At 49.6% G+C, this 14774-nt stretch overlaps 1 protein-coding gene across 1 annotated transcript in view; it reads right to left on the bottom strand.

The window, feature by feature from the left end:
- Nucleotides 1–31: 31 nt before the first annotated feature.
- Nucleotides 32–14774, bottom strand: part of GFOD1 (glucose-fructose oxidoreductase domain containing 1) — a 101028-nt gene continuing 86285 nt past the window's right edge. The window contains exon 2 of the mRNA XM_032424984.1: nt 32–1020. Coding sequence (XP_032280875.1) covers nt 101–1020 — 920 coding nt within the window. The 3' untranslated portion in view covers nt 32–100. The remainder of the gene's footprint in view (nt 1021–14774) is intronic.

A 14774-nucleotide genomic window follows, 5' to 3' on the forward strand; every position in this document is an offset into this window, starting at 1 on the left:
CCCCCCCCCCCCCCCCCCCCCCCCCCCCCCCCCCCGCCTTCTCCCCCTCTCTGGGCTCCACGCCGAACACCTGCGTCCCCCCCAGGTCCCCAGTCCTGCGCTAACAGTACAGGGACATCCTGCTGCGTCGCATGGCCTCGCTGATCAGGTAGGCGGGGCTCAGCTCGGGCTCCTCGGTCATGATGGCAATGTTCTGCCACTCGCCCGTCTGGCTGGACCTCTTGATGGTGTCCACCACGCACAGGGCGTACAGGCAGTCATCGAAGGTGGCGGCCATGGTGAGCGGCCGCCCGTCCCACGTGCGCCGGTCGTCCTGGTCCTGGAAGGCCTGGCGCACGGCCTGCATCATCTTGATGGTGCCGCGCAGGTAGGGCGACGGGATGTCGCTGAAGGCCTTCTCGGGCAGCAGGGAGTTGCTGACGGGCGTGGCGTCCTGCAGCAGCAGCTCCTGCCGCGGGGCGCCGTTGCGCTGCCCGTACAGGTCCGTGCCCACCGCCAGCAGGCGCCCGGCCGAGCCCACCACGGTCACGTCCTGCTTGAAGTCGCCGGGCACGTTGAAGTTGAGGGTGACGGTGCAGCACACCCCGCCCTCCAGCACCATCTGGAAGGTGCAGAAGTCGTCGCTGGTGATCTGGCGGATGCCCTTGATGTGGTCGGTCTGCTTCACAAAGGTCTTGAGCAGCCCGTGGACCTTGACGGCCTTCTGGCCGGTGAGGAAGGTGAGCAGGTCGATGATGTAGGTGCCCACCGAGTGCAGGCCGCCGCCGCCCATCAGGTCGTCGCAGCTCCAGTTGTACTTCTTGCCCAGCAGGCTGCCGCTGTGCACCCGCACCTCGCACACCAGCAGCTCGCCCACGTAGCCCTCCTCGATGAGCTGCTTCATGCGCACGAAGGCCGGCAGGAAGCGCAGCACGTTGCCCATGATGCTCATGAGCTTGGGGTAGTAGTGCGCGGCCGACATCATGCGGAAGGCGTCCAGCGGGGTGGCCGTGCGGTCGCAGATGACGTTCTTGCCGATGCCTGCGGGCGGGAGGAAAGACAGCCGTGAGGGCGCGGGCGTGCGCAGCGGTAGGGGGCGCTGTGGCCCGCACACGCTAATTCTCCGGGCGGACCAGACCCGATCTGAGAGTCCTCCTGACAACCGAAGGTGTTTGGTGGCCCCGGTTACTTCTGCAAAAGTTACCTAATCCCTATTATATTTGTAACATAACCCATATGTAATTATTTTAATATTGAAGTCCAATGACTCAAGTATTAAACCACGGATTCAAATATTGACTCCTTTTAATATATTTAAATAGCCTATAGTTTGGAGAGGTTTTTAAATATTTGCCAGTATATAATATAAAACGCTTCATTTCATGTTTCGTGTCTCTAAGTCTATAATACTTTATACACAAGTATATTTTACTTGTAAAATACTGATAAATTTAACATTTAAATATAAAATATAAGTCCTATTGAAGTATACAATATCATCTCTTTACATATAAAATGTTTTATTAAAATTATCTTCCATATGAGATGTTTTATATGTAAAACATGATGTATTAAAGATGTATTATTAGAAATATCATATGTAGGGAAGAGAGGAGTGTCTCTGTCTGGATAGAACCAGAATATGTAAGCTTAAGTCATAGCCAAGGCAAGTCTGATTAAATACGAGGAAGAATTTCTTAATGATATCCTCCAGAGGTCTAAGCTTTTAGCTCTCCCCCCTACAACCACAAACAAAGGATCATATTTGGAGTGTTATCCTGCTTGTTTATTTTGCATTATGGATTAGGGCTGGCAGTGGTCAGAGATATGTTTGCTTACTGTTTTCCCGCTCTTGACGGAAAGAGTGGGTATTCCCTGTATCTGAGGGGTGGGCAGTGGCTGGCTCCTCCCAGACCTCCATCTGGCTCATGGTGGGGTTTGGCGCTTTTGGCCAATGCAGCTGAGGCCAACTAACAATTAGGCTTATGTGATGACTGTACTGGGTGCATAAATTACAGGTAGATTCAAGCCCTTTGGGAGACTAAGTGATTCTGGGTCTGGAGAAAACAAAGGATCAAAGGAAATAAGAGTGACAGGGAATGAGAGAGGGATTTATTCTGTAGAAGCCAAGAGTGAGGGAAGAAAAACAACTCAGCTGAACCTGTAGAGACAGCCAACTGGAACTTAATAATAATGATAATGATAATAATAATAATAATTAATAATAATAGAATTACACAGATTTTGTTAGTACACCAGATTAAAGGTTGCTAGGTGGAAAGACTTGGGGAGCTTCTGAGTCAGGGCACGTGTCTGCCTATGGCTGGTCTCTCTTGTCTATCATGCTCTGCACATTGACCCTCTACTGGGGACCTGTCCACTCCAGCCACAGATGGGGGGGGATACCCCAGGGAAAGGGAGCAACGAGACACGCACTCCCATCCCAGTTGTCCTGACTGTGGGCATTCAACTTGACAGCACCCATGAAATCTCACAACAAGCTGAGCTGAGATAGGGTTCTGTGGGGGTCCTGCAACTGTGGGTGTCTGTCCAGTGGAAATGCCTGGACAAGGCCACGGTCTAGCCCGTGACTCTCATCTTCCCAGTGGAAGAACTAGCCAAATAATAGATGTGGTCAGAACAGATTTTGGAAAATAAATACGATCGATGGCTGTCAATTTCCACACACGCATTTAATTCTGGCCCTGAATGAAAGGCCTGGAAGCCACACGATGACCACATCTCCTTGCCTTTTCCACGTTGGCAGAGCTGACTGGCTTTTCTGATGACCACGAATGATCAGTAAGAAGCTCCTTTAACTCTTAGCAACCAGTTGAGGACTAAGGCTCTGGGAGAGGGACGAGGAAACATTGGTTTGTATTATCAAATGTGCCATGCGCTTGCAAAACATAATGTTCTGATAACGCGATCCTGTTGGCATTAGGCTCATGTAACACCCACTTGCGCTGGCAGGAGCAGATTTATATGTAAACGGATTGGTAGGTCACTGCAGGGACAGGTGACTAATGCTGCCAAAATCTGCCTCACACCTGCTGGGTAGGGGATGTAGCCTCTCCTATAGCCTACCTCAAGGTCCCCCCCAAACCAGGACCCTGCCTGTCATCTTAGTATACTCTTTCTGTCATCTTAATGGCACATGAGAAGTTTCTTGTTTTTCTATTACACTCCCTATTTTTTTTAAGATTTATTTATTTATTTGAGCACACACACGCGCGAGAGAGAGAAAGAGAGAGAGAGAGAGAGAGCACAAGTGGGGGAAAGGGCAGAGGGACAAGCACATTCCCCGGTGAGCGCAGAGCCCGAGGTGGGGCTCCATCCCAGGACCCTGAGATCAGGACCTGAGCCGAAATCCAAGGCTTACCCGACTGAGGCACCCACATGCCTTATTTTTCTATCATAAAAAAAACTATAAAATAGCAAAAGAAAAAATAGGGAAAATTAATTGACTTCCCATCCACACACCCAAAACCATCACTAAATAGGGAATTCCTTGCAGCTGTATAGATGAAAAGACTCTGTTGAAAGCTCCTTCTCCAGAAAATGCAATATGAATACACACAAAAACCCCTCTCCCGTTCTGAAACTCACGCCTGGCTCCCCCAGCGTTCCGAGATCAAGTATCTCTTCCGTTAGGCTATTTATGCGTGTTGTGGTTCTGCACTACACGATAAAGTCCTCAAAGACCAAGACTGGCTCTCATTTCTTAAGCCTCCGCTGTGCCCACAGCACCCAGTGGATGTTGTTGCTCGGCCCCACCTCACGGCCCGTGCTCCTTAGCAACATCCACATTTCCCAGATGGGTCTCGGCAACATCTTAACTCGCGATACCTACAGAGCACAAAGGAGACTTCTAGGAATCTACCAGAAAGAAATAATCTAAGATGTAAGCACGGCGTGTTGCCCAAAGAGGCTTCTCACTGAATTATTTATTAAAGCAAAAAGCTAGGAACAATGCAAATGCCCAATGATAGAAGAATGGGTATGGAAGCTGTAATACGGCCATATAATGGAATAATTGTGAAGCCAAGGAACATGATGCTAATGAAGACTTTTTAATGGCAGGCGAGATGATTATGATGTCATGTTAAGTGAAAAAGGGCTCTATTCATAGACATACTATGATCTCAACTCTCTCTTAAAAATACAAAAGAAGAAGAGAAAATCTGGAAGGGAACACCTCAAAATGTTTACAGTGGTTAATTCTTTAGTAGGATTATGACTGATTTGTATTTTCTTCACTATGTTTTTCTGTATTTTCTAAGTTTCTCCTTTTATGGTCAGAAAAAATGTTCACTTTTCTTTTTTCTTCTAAAGACTGTATTTATTTATTTGAGAGAGAGAGAGAGAGAGCACGCGCAGGGGGAAGGGGCAGAGGGAGAGGGACAAGCAGACTCTGCACCGAGCGGGGAGCCCGACGTGGGGCTGGATCCCAGGACCCCAAGATCACGACCCCCGCCGAAGTCAGACTCTCGAATGACCGAGCCACCCCAGGCGCCCCTGAGCTTTTCTGTTTTAAACCCAAAGGAGACACAAAGACCTTTGAAGGATGGTGCTCACGTGATGGCAGAGGGCCCTCCAAGGTCTGGGGTGGGCAGGCAGGTGCGAGAGCCAGCGGACCTGTCCCAGCGCCCGTGCCCCAGCGGGCTGGTGAGAGCACCACTGACCCTCAACGGCTTCAGAGGCTCAGGCTACATTGCTAGGTCTCCTGGCTCCAATTCCTCAGGACCTCTTTATGATTCTGATGAAAGCTATGGACTCTGTTCAGAAGATGCAATTCAAACATACGCACAAAACGATACCCACACCCCAAGATTGGGTACAGTTCCCTCAGGTTCCAAGGAGCAGGCATCTGCATCATAAATTGTACAGTAACTTCTTCTTTTTAAAGTATGTATTATGTATTTTTGTTTTTTTAGTAGGCTCTATGCCCAGCATGGGGCTCGAACTCACAACCCCCAGATCAAGAGTCGCATGCTCTACCAAGTGAGCCCGGTGCCCCTGTACAATAACTTCTTGAAGGCTTTTTGACATATTGTTAAAAACAAGATAGCTTCCAGTTTTATTTTTTTTTTTTATTTTTTTTTTTTTTTAAAGATTTTTTATTTATTTGACAGAGAGAGACACAGTGAGAGAGGGAACACAAGCAGGGGGAGTGGGAGAGGGAGAAGCAGGCCTCCCACAGACCAGGGAGCCCGACGTGGGACTCGATCCCAGGACACTGGGATCATGACCTGAGCCGAAGGCAGACGCTTAACGACTGAGCCACCCAGGCGCCCCGATAGCTTCCAGTTTTAAAAGAAACCCAAAATGCAGAGCTAGCAGGCCCTGATTTGTAAAGCAAATCCCTTTTCTCTCTGCTCTGGACACTCTTACCTCAACCCCACCCCTTGGTGGGGCTTCCACAAAGCACCCTGCGGAGCCCCCCCCAAAATCCTCAGGTCCTCTTTCCCAGCTTCTCCCCACCAAAATGCCTAGAACCTGAAGCTCCAAGGTCCTTAGCAGTTTACCAAGAACAAAGGGCTTAGGGCTAAAGAATTATAATTCTATTTTTTGTTGTTTGTTTACTTGGTTTTTCTGATTTTTGTTTTATGTCAGCTTTACTGAGGTATAATTAACATAGAAAATTGTGAGATCTTTATTTTTTTATTTTTAAAAAAGATTTTATTTATTTATTTTAGGGATGGAGGGGCAGAGGGAGAGAGAGAATCTCAAGCAGACTCCCCGAGTCTGATGAGCGCAGAGCCTGACACGGGGCTCCATCTCACGACACTGAGATCATGACCTGAGCCAAAACCAAGAGTTGGGCGCTTAACCAATTGAGCCACGCAGGCGCCCCTAAAATGGTAAGATATTTAAAGTGTACACCGTGGTTATTTGATATACATATGCACTGTGAAACTATTTCCACCATCTGTTTAATTAACCTCTCATGATTATCTTTTTTTTATGTGCAAGAGAACATTTAGGTTCTACCCTCTTAGCAAATTTCAATTATACAATACAATGTTATCAGTTATAAACACCATGTTTACATAAGATCCTCAGACCTTGTTCATCTTATAGCTGAAAGTTTGTACTTAAAGGAATACAATTCAAATTGTAGGCTTCCAGTCATCAGACACTCTGTGTGTGTGTGTGTGTGTGTGTGTATGTGTAGGGGTGCACGCAGGTGTGTGTGTGTAAGTACATAAGTGTGGCACAGAGCATCCCCTCACTCCTAAAATCACATGCAATGTAAAGGGAGCTTACATTTTCTGGGTATAGGGTTGACACACCCAACAATCCTGGGTGCATCAGGTGCCATGGAATATATGCTGGGATTTCTTCCAAAGAAAGCAGATAAATACCTGCCTTCCAAATCTCCTCTTTCAGCCTGGGCTTTGGTCTGGCTCTCCAGAAAATACCATGGCTCTTTGGTGTCTTTGTCATTTTCAGGTGTCTTAACACAATGCTTTTCTTGCTACCCCTGAGAAAGTGCTAGAATAGGCTCTTTAGAGAAAAGCCCTTCTCTCTTTTGTGCTGAAAAGGAAATAACAAGTGGGGACCAAATCCTGTACTCCTCCCTAAGGACACGACTTCGATAGGAAGGTAAACAGATACCATCAGGGCGACAGGAGCTGAAAGTCTCTGTTTCTCAGGGAGAGAAACTGGGGGAGACACTGAAGGCCCCTTTCCCTGCCTGGCCCCAAACAGCCATGGCCGATTCCTAATGGGAAACCACGAGGGGAAGAATATGACCCTGGTCTCTGCTCTGCAGACCCTAAGAGGAGAGTGTGTGTTTTCTCACTCTTGGGGGGGCTTTACCAAAAGGCCAAACATGCTCCCTTAGGAGTTTATACTCTCTTGTGGCAAGATGTGGTGTCCTCCTTCTAAAGCAAAAGATCCACAGCTTTGGCACCCCATACCATTTTAAAGAGAATCATGCCACAGAGGATCAAGATAATCGACGACTTGAAACATATGGATTCAATTTCACTCCTAGTAAACAGGCCGTGCAAAATGGAAAGCAGAAAAAAGTGCTACGCGACTGAGAAGGAAAGAGTGTTTTGTGTTTTGCCAAGCCCCAAACGTCTCCCAGGCTCCAGAGAGTTTCAGTTAGGCCCACTGGTGCTCACAGTGATGCAGAGGAAGAGGAAGAGCTTTCTGGGCATTTGGGGACTATGGTGGATGCGGTCACCCTGCTGCTTCCTCCCCTCTCCCGGGAAGTGATCTGAGCCATTACACCATCAACCCCCTGCTTAGCTCTCTCCACTGAGGGATCTGCCCCTGCACCCAGAAATGGATGCCTTGGAATCCTGCCACATTTGTCAAGGCAGAGCACTGCAGGGACTCTGGGTGGGTGGCAGAGAACACATCAGGACTGGCCTGGCATGTGGGGAAGGCTTCACAGTCCGCCTCCGTTGTAGACCACCTATCCTTTTGCATGAAGACCAAGAGCCTAAGCTGGGTCTTTTGGGGATCGAGAGGAGCTGAATACATCACCCCAGAATGTACCGCTTTGACATGTGGATTATTTCGAGACTGAAGACGATCAGGAATCAGGACTGAGCAGACTTAAGAAGAGCTTTTTTACCTCCCCCTTAACTGCCTAAAAGAATTTAGCTAGAGGGGCTGTACCAGGAAGAGAGAGCTATTGCCAGAGATAACTTTTTATATCAGAAAGAGTTATCTGCATGGCCTGGGGAACATTTGTTTATCAAACATTTGTCCTCTTTCATCTTTCTGTGAAATGTCTTCGTCCTCCCTTTGAAGCCTCAGACCCCTGCGTCCTCTTCTCCTTAGCTTGGTTATGATCTCTAAGTCTCAGTGACCTGCCTGCCAGGGAGTCTCATGTTTCCAAAGGGGCTCCTGTATGTAAGAAACTTGCTTTTCTCCCATTACTCTGTCTTATGTCCACTTAATTTTTAGCCAACCAAAAAACTTAGAAGGGAAGACGGGAAACGTTGTCTACCCCTACAGCACCTTTGGGTTGGGACCAACTTTATTTTTTAAGTGAGAACCCCTGGTCAGCAAATAAAGTAAGCGCTCCCTTGTCCACAAAATCGTGGGACTAAGACCTCACCTCTATCACGGAGCTGAAGCAGGGGAGAAAATGAGATCAACGGGAAAACTCTGGAGGGTGAAAGTGCAATGTGCAAGACCGCATGCCTGCTCTTTGTCAGAAGCTTTTAAACGAAATAATTCCAGAAGGAGCTTTACTGCCCTCCTGAGATCTCCCATGGGGAAATGGGAAACTGGCTCCCTCCGCAGCCTGCTGAGTGTGTTCTCCATAACGAGCCACAGTATCCACAGCCCTCACGGGGGGTTAGTACTGCAGGGAAGGAGTTTCCCACCCGCAGACCCTATGCCACCTTCAGGCAGCTGCGCCCCCCATCCTCCAAGCTCAAGGTCTCCTAGCCAGGGCTGGGTACCCGCCCATATCTCTTTCCAGAGACCAGAGCTTTTGCAGGCGGCTGATGCTCCCTCCAGATGAGCCCCCGAAGGAGCAGGGGCAAGGGATTTCCCACTGACACCTCGAGGGAGAGAGATGTGCTGTCTGCTAACCCAAAGAGCAGCTGCCCTTTCCTGCCCGTGATCAAGTAGGTTCTCCCCTGGACACCTGGGGTACGGCTGCGACCCGGCCACCCAGAGACCAGAGCCATCCCCCAGCATAATCAGCCTGAAACTTCAAAGCACGTCTCGCTGCCAGCACATTGCCAATTACACACTACTCCCTTATCTAATCGATGGTGGAAATCTATGAGGCCAATGCTACTTTCCCACCAGTTCTTCCCAATTACTCCACTTGTGTTGACAGCTCCTTATCTTCCGAAAGCCCAAATGGCTGCCTGTCCTACAGGCTGGCTTGCGGCCGTCCTGGCAGATTGGCAGAATCCCCACAAGAAGTCCCATCACATACAGCCTCCTAGTTTTCCCTGCCATTCACAGAAGGTAGAGAAGACTTCTCTGCCATTCAGGCAGGGAACTCATTATCTTCACTTATACTCCATTCTGTCAGCGTTTCTGTGCTAGGGACTGGGACTGAAAAATGAGTAAGATAGATGAATAGGAGCTCTCAGTCTAGTAGAGAAGACCAACCAGAAATGAGGGATTACAGTATCTTATAGATTATGGGATCTAACAGAGGGATAAGCAGTGAGAGCAGAGAGAAGGGCTGCCCGACTGATTGGGGCGTGGTAGAAAGCTCTGCTGGAGAGGTGATATTTGAGCAGGGTTCAGAGGTATGTGTAAGAGTTTACCTGAGGGGCGCCTGGGTGGTTTGGTCGGTTCAGTCTCCGACTTTTGATTTCAGCTCAGGCCATGATCTCAGGGTCGTAAGATCAAGCCCCGTGTCAGGATCCGTGCTCAGTGCAGAGTTTGCTTCTCTCGCTCTCCCTCAGACCCTCCCCCCTACTTGCACACACACTCTCTTTCTCAAATAAATAAATTAAAAAAAAAGAGTTTAACTGAATGAATATTCAGAAGCTTCGGGTCCCATTTAGAAAATGGTTGAAAACAAGAGTGTTTAACCTAGGATCTGAGAAACCATTAAAATTGGAAATGGTATGTATATATCCTGATGTTTTCATTAGAGTCTTAAAAGATTTTATGATTCAAAGGAGATCAAGCAGAACGGGAGTGCCGAGCGAAAGCAACAAGGAAGGCAGAGTAAAGACAAATCTCTGGTTTTAAGGGAACTAAATATCTGAACACACTGGGCTACTTGTAACCGTTCCTTCCCCTCTCCCTGTGGGTTTCACTCACCCCCTGCAACACTGCATTTAGACCAGCTTCGTCTCAGCTCCGGCTCGTCCTTCCTTTATTCCCTAGGGGTTGGCATCCTCTCCCTCTCCGCCCTCCCGCCCACCCCCCATACACACGTGCTTTTTTTAAGCTAAGAATGTTTCTTTCAGCACCAGCAGGGATGACTTGTCTAAACCCCACTCTGTGTCCTCTGGCCCTTCTTCCATATAAATTGGGAGGAGAGCCCCTTTGGAGAAATCCCTCATCTTCAATCCCCATGAGAGTTTCTGACAAACGACTTCCCAACTCAAACTACTAATCTGATCTGTTCGCAATAAGAATGACATACTTTAAATCTTTTTTTTTTTTTTTTGAGAGAGAGAGAGAGAGAGAGAGAGAGAGAGAGAGCATGAGTGGGGGGAGGGGCAGAGGGAGAGAATCTCCAGCAAACTCCCCGCTGAGTGCAGAGCTGGACGCGGGGCTTGATCCCACAACCCTGAGATCACGACCTGAGCCAAAATCAAGGGTCGCTTAACCGACTGAGCCACGAGGCGCCCCAAATAGCAACCACAACCATCTACTGAAGAGGCTTGTGCCAGAAGAGGCTGAGCATTTTACATATGCTTCCATTTCTGTGTACACAACCCCATGAGGTGGGTACTAATATCGTCCCCATCTCACAGATGTGGAAACTGAGGCTCGAAGAGGGGTAACAACTTGGGCAAGTTGACTGGTAGAGCTGGGATTTGAACCCAGATTGCCAGGCTTCAGAGTAAACCTGGTCTTCACTTTTGCACTCCTACTGCCTTCTGAACATCCTTGTCCTAGGGCCGGCTCGGCCGTTCTTCTCTCTGAACTGTATACAACACCCAGAGTTGACATCCACGTCCCTGATGCGTGCTCCCAATGCCGCCGGGCAACACGTGCTCCGGGGAGGGCTCAAGGAGGGCTCCGGGGAGAACCGTGCAGCTGACCATGGTGAGCATCCAACACCGGGGTGCTGGGGGTGCCCACTGCCCCGCTGGATGACAGCCAAAAGCCCCAGAGCACCATGATTAAGTTTCCATTCTAATTTCAAACTTGACACGGAAATGGGTCAAGGGTGACCCACCTTCGGTTGCCCCTGTCAAGGCCCCTGATGCCGTCGGTGGGCTCCGAAAGAGGTGAACGGACCAGAGAAAGGAAATCAGCACAGCTAATACGGATGGGACTGGATACTGAACTGAATTAAACGTTCGAGTGCTTTTCTACATCCAACCAGCCCTGAGAGGCCAGCCTCTATCGCACCAGTGCTTTTTACGGGTTCCCATCCCCCACCAGCCCCACTCAGGACTGTTGTCTGAAGCCTCCTTTTGCAGAGGAATCCCAACAAGGAGTTGGATTTTCTCAGACTGTTTTGTGTGCGATACACTATCGAATCACTGAGCCCATAACTGAGCAGGGACATCCAGAGCAGGGACAATGCTCCTGAAACATGTTTCATTTTTGGCTTCCCTACTGGGAAATCCCACACATCGGCATCACTGTTGGCCTGTGTGTGTTGAGAGTGAACATGATGTTGGGAAGTCACTAGCCAGCCCCGTCCAGCCTGGCCATTCCCCAGGAGAGAAAAGCTGGCCACTCCTAGCCCAGGGGACACAGCAGGTGGGTGGGCAGAAGCCAGAGACCTTCTAGGCTAGTGGCATGCTTCCCGGCAGGTTGGCCTGAGGCAGCCCTTCCCTGCCTCTGGTGGCACTTACAGACCCCAGTGAGGGGCACGAGGCAGTGAGAGGGCCCACGGGAGAACGGAGGCCTGGGGTTGGGTGTAGTGGCTGCAGTCGTCAGGGACTTGGGGACAGAGGAAAAGAGCCAGGCTGTGGGCTCGCCCGTGGAGTCCTGCCTACGCTGGTCCCAAGTAGCCAAATGACAGCCACTGCATCTTAGTGGTCACTATTCTGGGCAGTGGCCTGGGACCGCCCCTCTCGAGCCTGCACCGCTATTCCACCCCTGACCAAGCCAGAATTCAGAGGACGCCACCTGGATGCGGGTGGTGCACGTAGGCCACGCTTTCCCCACGGAAGCAACCACCATCTGCAGGCAGGAGGACACAGGGCAGAATGTTGGGCAACTGGGTCACCAGAGTCTTCAAAAGAGACTGAGCTGCTTAAACTGTAAATGACTGGGTTGGGGGAGTTGACTGGATTGCACTATAATCCCATTCTCTGCCCACGCATCTAGCAGGATGGGGGCCTAGAAGGGTATCGAAGTAGAGTGTGAATTTTCTTCACAGATCCAAGCGGGTGGGAAGCCCCATATTATCTCCCAAAGCCCCTCCACTGTCCTCTCCAAAACCTCAGTACCGAATTATCAATTTGTGAGTCAATGCTTTCCAGAGGAACATAGACTAACCTCACTGTGCATACACTATGCGAGACAAGAGACTTTAGGGACGCCCGGGCGGCTCAGTCGGTTAAGCATCTGCCTTCAGCTCAGGTCATGATCCCAGGATGCTGGGATCGAGCCCCACATTGGGCTCCCTGTTCGGTGGCAAGTCTGCTTCTCCCTCTCCCACTGCAGCTCCCCCTGCTTGTGCTCACTCTCTCTGTCAAATAAATAAATAAAATTAAAAAAAAAAAAAGACAGTAGACTTTAGGCAACTTCTCAAACAAACCAAAGAGGAGGAAACTCTCCATTCAAGACAAAGTCTCTAGTGAAGGGATCACAGCTACCCTTACCCAGTGATGTGTGTGTGTGTGTTTTTAAATCAGGATATTTCACACAGCCTAAGTTTTTGGCCTCTCTTAAACAATAGAAAGGTCCAGAAACATTGGGTTTCTTCCCCCCAGAGCCTCCTGCATGACAACAATCAGTTGGAGCAGAATAGTGGCTTCCCTAGTTGGTCAGTGCTGGCATCTCTAGTAGACCCCAGTCCCCCCCAGTCTCCGGTGAACAGCTGTATTCGTTTTCTATTTGCTGCCATAACAAACTACCAGGAACGGAGCAGGTGAACCCAACACCCACTCATGATCCTTCAGTGCTCTGGATCAGAAAGAAGTCAGGCAGGCTCCGCTGGGTCTCTGCTTAGGGTTTCCCAAAGCCACCCTGGGGAAGAATGTGCTTCCAAGTTCACAAGGTTGCCGGCCGAGTTCAGGGCTTTGGAGCTAAGGGCCTGAGGTTCTCTGCTGGTTTCCTCATGGCTGTTCAGCTTCAAGAAGGGCCTGCATTGCTCAGGTGCCATGCTACATTCAGGCCAGTGATGGTAGATGCAAGTCAGGCCTTCCCATGCTGGAATCTCTCTGACTTCCTCTTTTGCCACCAGCTAGTGAGAACTCTCTGTCTTTACAGGGTTCCTGTTATCACATGAGGGCCCACCCAGATCATTTCCCTTTGGCCGTATAACTAATCACAGGAGGGACACCAGGGAGCAAAGTTCATCTTAAATGACACCACTGCACTCCATCTGTGTGCACGTGAGCTCTAGAAAAAAAGTCCTGCCAGCAGGAAGATTCTCAAGTAGTCTCCCGACGACATAAAGATCCTGACACGTGTTGACATTCCTTTCAAATCAACCTTTGTTTCTGTGTTCTTTCAGTAATTTTTACTGCCTCAAAAAGAAAGCCTCAGTGAGGTACTCTAGGCTTGAAGAACCTATTATTAGTCTCCTTGTTACCACGGAGATTGTGTCCCCAATTCAGGGCTCCCTGTAGGCAGCCGTTAATAGCAACAGGGTTGGGCAGGGTGGCAGTCTGGGTCTCCGGGGGCCGAAATGAGCACAAGGCAGGGAAGAGGAGCTGAAATGGTCATAGATCCACTAGGTGCCCGTCGGTTCGGTGAAGCCTCACGCCGGCACCATTATCCCCGTCTGTCTAGAATGGGTCATGGAGGCTGAGAGAGCATAGGGTAATCATGAACAAACCACCTCCCTGAGCACTTTCACCTCCATCCGCTCTGCATCTTCGAGCAGGTCTGTGACAAGATGCGGGGAGCGGTGGGAAGGCGGTGACGCTTAGAAACAGAGAGGTGACCTCTAATTAGGTGTGTTTGGGGGCAGTTGGTGCAGACTTGTTGCTTTCAGGGGCTGCCTACACTCTGAATCTCCTTGCTCTATCTGGGAAATGCCTCACGGTGTGAGTCTTGGTGGGAGGCAGAAGTTCTCCCCTCCCGTGGAAGCCAAGCCAGGGGCACGCTTTTCCAGCCGCCTTTGCAGAAAAGGCATGGGCATGCGCCTGGGTTTGGCCATCCAGGGACCCTGCCTGGCTTCGGGTCATAAGAAAGGAGATGGATGGGGGCGCCTGGGTGGCTCAGTCGTTAAGCGTCTGCCTTCGGCTCAGGTCATGATCTCAGGGTCCTGGGATCGAGCCCCACATCGGGCTCCCTGCTCGGCGGGAAGCCTGCTTCTCCCTCTCCCACTCCCCCTGCTTGTGTTCCCTCTCTCGCTGTGCCTCTCTCTGTCAAATAAATAAATAAAATCTTAAAAAGAAAAAAAAAGGAGATGGATGGAGGATCCATGCTGGTGGTGGGGGGTGGCGATATCCAGTTTCCAAGGGCTGCGGTGGCCGTGATTCCAGTGATTCCAGCACCATCGTGGGTCCGTCCATGTTGGCTGGGTTCTCTGGTGTGACTTAGATGGAGACTCCAGCTGCCAAGCCTTCCTTTGGTCCTCTTGTTTTCCAAGCCTACTTCCCCAGCCTGACTCACATTTCTGTGATGAACTACTCTCCTTTCAAGAAATTCTATTCTGCTAAAATCAGCCAGGTAGTTTCTGTTGTTGGCCATCAGAAAGAATGCTTCTCCTGGACAAACTTTCTGGATCCCTTTTTGAAAAGATTGATTTGAGCACAGAGAAACCCCTGAGTGCCTGTTAATAAAGTACCCTAAGATCCAGTGTGATTTATTGGAAAGGGAAATGGAATGAGGGTCGGGTGATGTGCTTTAAAGTTCCGATTCCAGCATGTGGAACTGTGTGACCCACGCCGTTTGACATCGAGGAAACTGGGTTCCCGTGTCTATAAAATTGGAAGAGTAACACTTTCAAAAGGCTGCTCGGAGGATGAGATGACATATGGGCAACT

Source organism: Phoca vitulina, unplaced genomic scaffold (genome assembly GCF_004348235.1).
Source record: "Phoca vitulina isolate PV1807 unplaced genomic scaffold, GSC_HSeal_1.0 scaffold31, whole genome shotgun sequence".
Taxonomy (NCBI): Eukaryota; Metazoa; Chordata; class Mammalia; order Carnivora; family Phocidae; genus Phoca; species Phoca vitulina.